Source organism: Apaloderma vittatum, unplaced genomic scaffold, assembly GCF_000703405.1.
Source record: "Apaloderma vittatum isolate BGI_N311 unplaced genomic scaffold, ASM70340v1 scaffold4959, whole genome shotgun sequence".
Classification (NCBI taxonomy): domain Eukaryota; kingdom Metazoa; phylum Chordata; class Aves; order Trogoniformes; family Trogonidae; genus Apaloderma; species Apaloderma vittatum.
Window position 1 is genome coordinate 1 of NW_009734478.1, and position 9,722 is coordinate 9,722.

General features: G+C 43.3%; 1 protein-coding gene across 1 annotated transcript; it reads right to left on the minus strand.

Annotated features, from left to right (window-relative positions):
- Positions 1-683: 683 nt before the first annotated feature.
- LOC104269766 (tumor necrosis factor receptor superfamily member 6-like) lies at positions 684-9,059 on the minus strand (the record flags this gene model as incomplete). The annotated part of the gene is made up of 9 exons (XM_009876274.1): positions 684-963; positions 1,749-1,797; positions 2,252-2,578; positions 5,234-5,268; positions 6,266-6,363; positions 7,026-7,127; positions 7,695-7,806; positions 8,050-8,181; positions 8,966-9,059. Coding segments are annotated over 9 exons (1,229 nt in total), but the record flags the coding sequence as incomplete, so codon positions are not given.
- Positions 9,060-9,722: the final 663 nt, after the last annotated feature.

Sequence of the window (9,722 nt, forward strand, 5' to 3'; positions counted from 1 at the left end):
ACTGGACCGGGAAGAGGATTCCCCTCACGACATTTCCCTCAGACAAGGAGATCCCAGAGTCATTTCCCTCAGGAGAACAGGTCCGTGAGTCTTTTCCCTCAGAAAACGAGGTCCAAGAGCCGTTTCCCTCCGAGAAGCAGGTCTGAGAGTCGTTTCCCTCAGACATAGAAGGATCCAAGAGTCAACACCAGCTTCTGGCTTAACCAGGCTTTTATTGCTGCACTTCAAAATGGTAACAGTTCCGAGCATACTCGATACAAAACAAAACACAATTGTTTCAGAAATTAAGCATCGTACTCCTCTGAGAGAAAAACAAACAAACAAACAAAAACCCCAAACACCTGGAGCTTCTTTTTCCCCACTGCCCGAACTTGAGCAGCATGGTCCTGCCTCACAAGGGAAACGTGAGCTGAAGCTCCTCGCTCTCGAACTGGCATCCGGCGCCTGAGTTTAATACCAGACAACTCAAAAGGCCTTAGTGAACGTCACAACCGGAGTTTGTGTTAACGCTGACCGTGTTAAATCACTTCCAGCTCCCCCGTGAAAGTGAGGAGGATATCAAGTCCATGCCATCCTATGCACTAGCAGTTTGGTGATGTCCTCATTTCCAGGAGGTTTGTAGACTTATATATGTACACAGAAGCATTTTTAAAGTTCATCATCAAAACAAATGTGTAGCTTACAGTATACGTATAACATTATTACTTTTTAAAGTGTTCAATACATTATGATAAGCCTTGGTATCTAGATAGCTTAACTCATCCAGTAACTTAATAATAGATTGTTTCCCTCCCAGTGTGTTTTTCCAAAGGAGAAGCATCTGATAAGATTGCTCTTCTATATCATTAGGAAAGTCATAAATAATTTTATCAATATCATTTTCCTGCAGATGAGTTCTCATAAGCTGCTTCCATTTTTTCTGTGATACTTTATTTATAAAGGCACAATAGCTATCGCTGAGTTCTGAAAGAAATAAACACAAAGTTAGAATTTAAAACACAGTGGTTTTTTTCAGAGCTAACGTGCATGCTTTTCCACTCATTTTTAGCCAACACATGCACAGATCAAACAGCAGCAGCAAGGCCAGGTTTGGCACCTGAGAAGCAGCAGGACAAATAGGTTTCCTACCAAGTGACCTTGAAAGGAGCTAAAGGAGCTACAAATCTCAAAAGTAGCCTCCTAACACAAGACACCATTCACTAAAGGTGGTTTTGAGGAAAGTTTCCTTGGCCTGTACATCTTCACTTAAGCTTAACAGGGCTACGCAGCACTAGGCTTTCACCACTTTGCTTTGCCACAACAAGACCAGCATGAGCAAAGCCTGTCGCTCGGACGTCCAGCATATCGACTTGCCGGGTATGGTTAGATGTATGAGGATGAGAGGCCATTTGACAAAAAGATCTCCTGCTCTGAACTACACCTCACTCATTAAGGCAGACTACATGGTTGCAATGCAGACACATTTAAAGCATACAGAAAAAAAAACCTGAACCATTTTTACTCTTAAAAGCATGACTGCACTACACTGCTGTGCAGAAAAAACATGCTTTAAAGAAGAACAATTTGCCACAGGGCTTACAACTTCTCTGAAATGTAGCAATAATCCTCTTTCAGCATATTTTACAGTAAACAAAAGCCTGATAGGTCTAAGCAAAACTCACTAGCCTCCATACACTATTCCTTAAGCAGACTAAAGTCAACAGAAAAAAAAGCAAACACTGAGTACTACCAATTTATGCAATACTTACCTTTTTGAGAGAGATCTTTAACAATTATTTGAAACTTTGGTTCTCGTACCTGTAATATAAAATTGGGCTGTTACTCAACATACCAGAGCACTTCACTCACAATTTCTGAGCTTGCTTCCACAGCGCACACACCAACAAGTGAGAGGGGGTCAGATTTCACAGCACAGCTGAAAATATTTTAAAAAATTGCAAGCTGAAACAGCCGTGCTGCTGTGTCTGAAACTGAGCAACAAGGCAAGACATTTGCAGCTACTGCAAAGTAGTAACTTCTGCGTAAATATTGAACAGGGAGATGAGAGAGGCAGAGCAGATTAAACACGAGACTGAAATTTGCTTTCCCAAGAGATCAGTTCCATGCTTTCTATTACATCTTTAAGGCAAAGCCTCCTCTTCCCTACAGTTCTGCCTGAAAACAGCATCTGTCACTCAAGGAATAGTTAAGAACTCAACTACAATGACACTTGTATCAGAGAAAATACAATGATAGTTTCATGCATATTTACCTTACAGTTTAATTTTGGCATTCTACCACTTCGCATATTCTGGTGAAAAGCAGAATTCTGCCCAGTTTTTGCTGGTAGTGAAGACCCAGGCACCTTCCTCCACAGTCTTTCCACAGGGCACTTCCAGCCTCTGTGCAGGACGGCACTCAGCTTGGAACGTGCAACACTGTTTTCCTCTGGTGATGTGTTTGCTACTTCCAAGCTAAGGGTGGTTTGCACTTGGTCCTCCGGGCTCTCACCAGGGTTCTCACTCTCTGGGCTGGCTGTGTTATTTGCAGGTGTCTCCACTTCTGGTAAAATGAGGCTTTCAGTACTGTCCTCAGACTCCTGCAAAGAATAAGAACATACTTTAAAAGATGTTTCTCAGGTAAGCCTTCAAGGACCATCACGAGGAAGATAACCTGATACTTGAAGTCACTAGATGTCAGAGAAATAACAAGAGAGCTGCTAATTTGGCAAAGTTACAAAGATGCAAAAGTTAGAGCTTTTATAGACTTGGACTTCAGATGGTGCCAGAGCCTAAACCCTGTGCTTCGCTGGCTATTCTGCTCTGGCTGGACTGCGGGGTACAGCTCACAGGCTACTTCCGCAAACACAGGAAACAACTTTTCCTAATGTTTTGGCTGGCCTGTGTTGCTGCTCGCTCCTCTCTAGGTACAGGTATGCACCCCTCCCGAGGCAAAAGGGAATTAAGTTACATTGCTGCATCTGTGCTGACTTCATAGCAGCAGGGGCCTCAAGCCTATCCTTGTATCAAGGCTGATACTCTTAGAGCTTTTCAATAGCTGGTAATAGCCTATCAGCACCATCTAAGTGCACTGGCTCAGGCTTTTTGGGGCTGGATTAGTTTTTCTGGCAGGTTCACAAACTAGAGTCAGTTGAAAGAAGCCAGCATGCAACAGTGCACATTGCAAAGCTTTTGTGAGGGGACAAAGAGTGAGGAGGGCTGCATCATTTTCAGCATTGTCAACACATTAAACAGGAATATGCCAAGGAGTACAGCTCTACCGCATCAGCAAGAAGTAGAAAGCAGACCAGCACCTATCTAGCATATCAGCTAGTGCTAAAACTGGAAAGGTTTAGGAACTTTTTTTTAAAAAAAGTGAAAAACGAGGGCAGGAGTGATTGTTTTTCCAATGAGATTTGTGTTTAAGGTACAGTTCCCCTATGAGCATGCACTAGTGCAATTTCTGCTTGCACAAGGTCAGTGACCCACGTGTGACACCATGTGACAAACATGCATAAGCAGGCATGTGAAGTGAACCACCCCACACATGTAGTTGTACATCACCCTCACTGAATCCACTTTTCATTTAAGGGTGCAAACAGGATAAACAAGTTGATGCTATTTACATAGAAGAGTTCTTAAATAGTTAACTAAGTGACTGAAAGTACACAGTATGGCTGACTAATAGCTGCTGTCCTATTTTGGAATGAAATAAACTATGAGCAGTATTTTTTTTTTTATGGCAGTATGAATTCACTGGTACTTTGGGCAAACAGCATGTTGGCGCCAACACACTTGGTCTCAGGGCTGCATCAGTGTAACTTTCCTCAGAAAATAAGATTTTGTAACAGTAGTAGGAACGTTCCCAAGTGTGCAGACATGGCAACTCAAGTCTGTGACAACTTTTACATGGGAGCTGTGTCACCATACACTGATTTGTGATTGCATTATTCTACTATCATTTTATTCAAATTAAAGATATGTTGTATCTGCCTATTCCTATGTTACGGCATTTTGACCAGGTTTTCTGTCATGTTTCTTCATCAGCTTCTACGAATACAGGAAGCGCTGCGAATTTGGCCAGAGCGTGGGGGAAGACACAACCCAACAAAAGCCCATGGGTAATTCACATATCTGAGCCACTTATGGACCTTAAAAGAGAGAAGAGTTCAAGGTGATGTTTTTAACATATCTTTCAATTCTGTTTGTTCAATCTTAAAGTATTTGTGACATAATTAAGATCCATTTAATTACTTGAAATGTATAAGCAGTAAGTTTATACAAGAGCTCGTGTACCAGGTGAATAGAGCATACATTGGGTGGAGGACAAGACACACAGCAGGGAGAAGTGCTGCATGCATGCTACAAGAAGCATCTTCGTAGAAACATTTGTTTTACAGCTTGGTGTTACACAAACTGTATGAGTAAAGACTGAGTTCATTTTTGCCTTTTCATGCTGTCAGGAATGTAGCTTCTAAATAGAGAAGCTAAAGCTAGACTAGCTAAATACAAGCTAGTCTTGTACTTACCTTGCAAAATACTAGATGAACAATAATATTTTTAGAATGAAACGGCAAGGTTCTGAAACAGTGTTTGACTACAGGAGGCAAGGGTTAAACTAACTTTTAAGTGAAAAATATGCCAGCAGCCAGCCTTAGCTTGGTGAACCCTTTTCAGGGATGTACTTCTGAACTGGTGTACTCTGAGCCCTGATCCCCGTCTTATGGCACTGTCTAGGACCACAGAGTTAGACATTGCCAGGTCCTGGTCTGTAGCCCAAGGGCAGGAAGACTTGGACATTTTGCTGGGTCAAGAGAAGTAAGGCTTTACAAACAAATAACGTCACAGCCAAAGCAACAAGGAATGCTAGAACACCACCAGGCAGGGAAGCGATAACCAGTGTTGCCTGGGGGATACACACATGAAATGGCAAAGAACTAGTTGGGTCAAGGCATCACTTGGAAGCAGCTTGAACTGAAAGCTTGCGCTTAGCCAATTTTATTTTTTTTCCCCCTACTTTCAAAACATCCTGGCCACAGGCTCTGGAATATTTCCAAAGGAAGTGGGCACACGCAGCTAATGAATGCATCAGGCCCTTGCTAACATCTGGACCTGTGTCAGTCATCACAGGAATCCATCCTACTAGAGGCCTACACTGAGACAGAAATTGAGAGCTGTGTATCAGGTACAATTAATCAGTGTATAGTTAAGCTCCACAAAACTGAGACAAAATGCTTGATCCATCATATACTTACCAGGCCTTTTTCTGCATCTTTATCAGTTGAAGCAGCTAGGAAAAAAAATAAATGTCTAAAAATTTTTGCAATTGCAGCAACTTAAATATAGCTGAACTCACACAAGACTTGTATGCAGTAGACACATTTGTAACCCAAACCCAAGCTCTAATACAAGCCATTTCATCTCCTTGACCTGTCATACACTTCATGAGTACTACACCCTGGCACTACCCAACAGCACTAACACCACGCCTTCAGACAGGGGTGAAGAGTCCTACTTAGTAAAACACAGAATGTAAGATGCAGTTTGGTTTTCAAGCCACACTAAACTAACCTCCCCCCAAATTCCAAGTTATGCTTCTTAGCATTTTTGTAGGATATTGCAATAAAAGAGAAGGCAGAAATTGTCTTTGCTGAGATACAATCAATGACATGATTTGAACAAAGTCAACATCCAAAATTCAGAATATTTTTCAGCATTACTCTAAATTAGTTGCAAAAAAAAAAAAAAAAAGGCCCAAACAAAAAACTTTAACTAGCAGTAGGGGAAATAATTGTTTCAGGAAAACATCTCCATTTCCACACACAAAAAAAAAATTTACACATGACAAATCGGTCTAACACTGAGGGTAAGAGGATCAAACAATTAAAGAACTATTTGTAGAAAAAAATCTCCAGTCACACACAGTGAATGAAAGTAGTTAATGATCTAATTGATACTCTTTGCCCAGTTCATCTGAGCTCACATGCAAGTTTTTCCTCACTCTATGCCTATACAAGTAGATAGGAAAAGTGTCTAAGGACCTACACTAATCTTGATTTGAGGCAAAGGCACCTGTCAGCAAAATAAGAAAGCTCATAGTTAAAGTTTGTGCATTTTATTTACTGAACAAAACTAGTCTACATAAGGGAGTTACTTAACTGAATGATATACTAAACGAGCTAGGTCTTAAGTAGGTCCCCCATAAGGTAACACAAAAAAGGGGATAGCCTTAGCACCTGCTTTGCACCCAGCTCTGGGAAGTTTACGGATAGTAATTGAGCAGTTACCTTTACCACTCTTCAGCTTTCTAATTACAAGGAATAGCAACACAGCAGCAACAACCAAAGCAATCCCAACAATACCAATAATCACGTTGACAGCTGTGCTTCCTGCAAAGGAAAAAAGAAATAAAATTAATACCAAAGCAGTGCCCAAACAAGATATTGTGAAGTGCAAGTTTTCCCTGCTGCCCTAGAGAACAGCCTAAGCTCAGCACTAGTTCAACGACTCATGTAGCTTGTCCTGGAAATCAGCGCTGGGACAATCAGCTGACCTGAACATGCAAGTACTCATTTGCACTGCACATCACTGTTCCAAAGGCAGCAAGAGCTACAATACAACTTCTACAGGGCTTTCTGAAATGACATTCAAGAAAATGGGAAAAACAAGCATGCAAAAGATGACAGTGAGCTTCAGGAGCTGCGGTGTTGGCAGTGTCAGTTCCTGCTTTCTCTAGTCTGCCAGAAGCTAGCTATCAGCAGAAGGAAAAAAGCTGTTCTATACACAGTTTCTCAGAAATAAAAAATATGAAAGAAATCTTTGCACTATGGGTAACTTTCAATAGTGTCGCTGTCGCAATTTTGAAAGCCCTGGTGACACACGTAGCTTTTCACTCAGTGAAATTTCAGAACGTTTGCCACCCCCACCCCTAGGAGAACTCATCCTTAGCAGGTAATTCCCAGATCAAAATACAGCAGCTCTTAAACATGTTACAGGAATTCAAACCACCGTTTTACAGACTGCTTTGAAGCCACAGACCCAACAAACCAAGGTGAGTGGTATTTATGTATCAGACCTTGATCAGGTAAGCCACATCCTAGGTCCATAGTAGCATTGCAATTCTGCACAATTTCTTTCCCCTCTGGACACCTGAAGAGGATGGCAACAGAGTTATATCAGCATTTCCAGAGCAATATGCAGCTTTGCCCAAGCCTGACTTTTTTTCAGGCAGAGCTTAGAGACACAGAAACAGATAACTTTGTTACGAGTGCACCTTTAAGCAACCCAAGATAATACTACAAGATTAAATAGAAGCAAAGCAGATAAAGCTTGTGTATGTTAGCCTCTAAGTGGCAAGGAAAAAACCCCGACAAAGTAGATGCATTATTCATGCACATGTTAGTTTGCTTCAACAGGTGATTCTGCCTTCCAGAATTTTGGACAGGCTGCTACAAAGCTCATTCAGGTGTGTACATGGGGAAGCGCTGATCTGAATACATGAAAAGTGTAAGCTTATGGCCATAAAGAGCAAGCACAACAATACCAAAATCCGCATCTTTCTAGGTCTCAGCCTCATGTATTTTGATACCTAAAATTTAAATGCATGAATAATGCCATTTGGCTTCAGGGCAGTAACATGTGTTAGGTATCAGCAGAGATTGAGCCACAGCTCTAACATTCCCTAGGCAGAAAGCAGTCACTTTTCATCAAACTTACATTGTACTGCATCTCTGACAAATTTCACAGCCCTCAGCAGGGCAGAAATACCCTTGTTTGCATTGACATTCAGTATCATGCACCAGAGTACAGGGTCTCAGAGTTATCTGATCTAAAAATAAAATACAAGTTACAAAGTAAATATAAAAGTTGTGATTCTCTGCAACTGTGCAAAAATTAGTCGGGCCATAAAGGCAATTTCTAAGTTCAATATTCTCAATGACTGGAAGTACAAAAACAAATCAAAAACCCCAAAACCCCCCAAAAGCAGAGGAACATGCTTTACACACTTGAGAAAGAAAAAAAAAAAAAGGGGGAGGGAATATTAATGTTTCATCAAAATCGTGCTTGGTACCATCTTTGCACTGCCTGCACAACAAGCATTCTTCCAAGCCGTTCTCATGGGCAGCGTAAGTCTCTCCTTCCTTGCAAGGGACACACGTTCCTCTTGAATGCGGGACAGTGCAGTGCTGAGCGACAGAAGTACCTGTGGAAGAGGAGAACCGGCAGCAGTCTCAGCTGGTCATTTAACAGGCAGTGGAGTACAACAGGACATTACAGCACAAAGCCAGTTTTGGCAAAAAGTTCAATCCCTCCTCGCAAGCGAGCAGCGTGCCACGCGACCATTCACAGCTCGCTGCTCAGACAGGAGCGGGGTGGCAAGTGGGGCGCCCAACCCAGCCAGGCTTCTGCCGGGACACACCAGGGACAAAGGCAACTCATCCCGGCAGGCTGGGGCCAGCCATGTGGCCAGCACCATCTCCTCTGAAAGGGCACGGTGGGTACACGGAGAATCACTTTAACAACGTCTCCTTTGTCTGATTTATTCCTAAAGTCACCCGATAAGCCCTCCAATACTAAGGGCAGGATGGTTCTTGGCACAAAGCTTGTTAACTCTGCACACATTGAGCAAGGAAGAGAGAGCAAAGACAAACTAAAATGTTACGTACAGATACAGAAAACCACAAAAAAAGCAACACACACAAAACAACAAACGCCACCCGACTTTGAACACTTCATCCTCAGCAGCGCAGCGGGCAGAGGTTTCCCGGCTTGCTGCCAACGCACCTCTCAGTCACCACCTATTGCGCAAGAAAGAGGCTCACGCTTCAAAATGGAGCCCAGCCTCTACAGCACCAAGAAGCCACCACAGCTCCAGCCAGACTTATGCTTTCACCAGATGCAGTGTCAAAAGCTATAGTGACGGCAGTCATCTCCATGGGGAAAAAAAGCCCATGGAGGCCATCAGCTCTAACTGCCTGACGCCTTACCTGCCGGACAAGACAGGCAGCAGCGGTCCTTATGCAAATACTCCCCCTCCCCGCAGGTCTCTGCTCGGGTTCTGGGCATCAGCAGCAGCGTAACCTACAGCGGAGACAAACAGGTGTCGGAGTGATTCATCCCCCCCAGGACGCGATAACCATCTAGGGGAGAAGTTCCTGCAAAGACTTGAAAACACATTCAGAAGTTCGCGGGAAGCCACAAAGGAAACCCAAACTAATTTTTGCTAAGTGTGCCGCTCACAGCGCTAATTACAGTCACAAAACTGGGGTTTCAGCAGCACGGCGCTAATTACGATAGCAAAACCGGGATTGGAGCAGCACGGTGCAGCGGCTGACGGGTTGGTTTTATACAAGTATTGCCCCAAATCCCCGTGTCTCCATTTTAAACTTATATTTTCTTCTTTACTAATTCACTACAACTGAACTTCGGAGCCCAAAGTTTCTGCCTGATGCAAGAGATTCGCTCCTCCCTCCTCCCGTTTTTGTCAGGAGGGTCAGTGTAAATTCTTCAGCAAAACGGAGGAAACGCCCCAGAGACCTCTTCCAACATCTCTCGCTGGCTCTGTAACCTGAAGCTAAAGGCACGGAGCTGAGTCAACGCACACAGCATACTGTACGGCAGGAGCATTAGGAACTGCGGCGTTTTTTCTTTCTCTCGAAGAAAGCCCCCGGCAGCCGGGACCCGCGGCCCGCACCGGGAGGCCAGCTGCCTCGCGGGGACCTCGGACGTCGCGGGTTTCGGCCC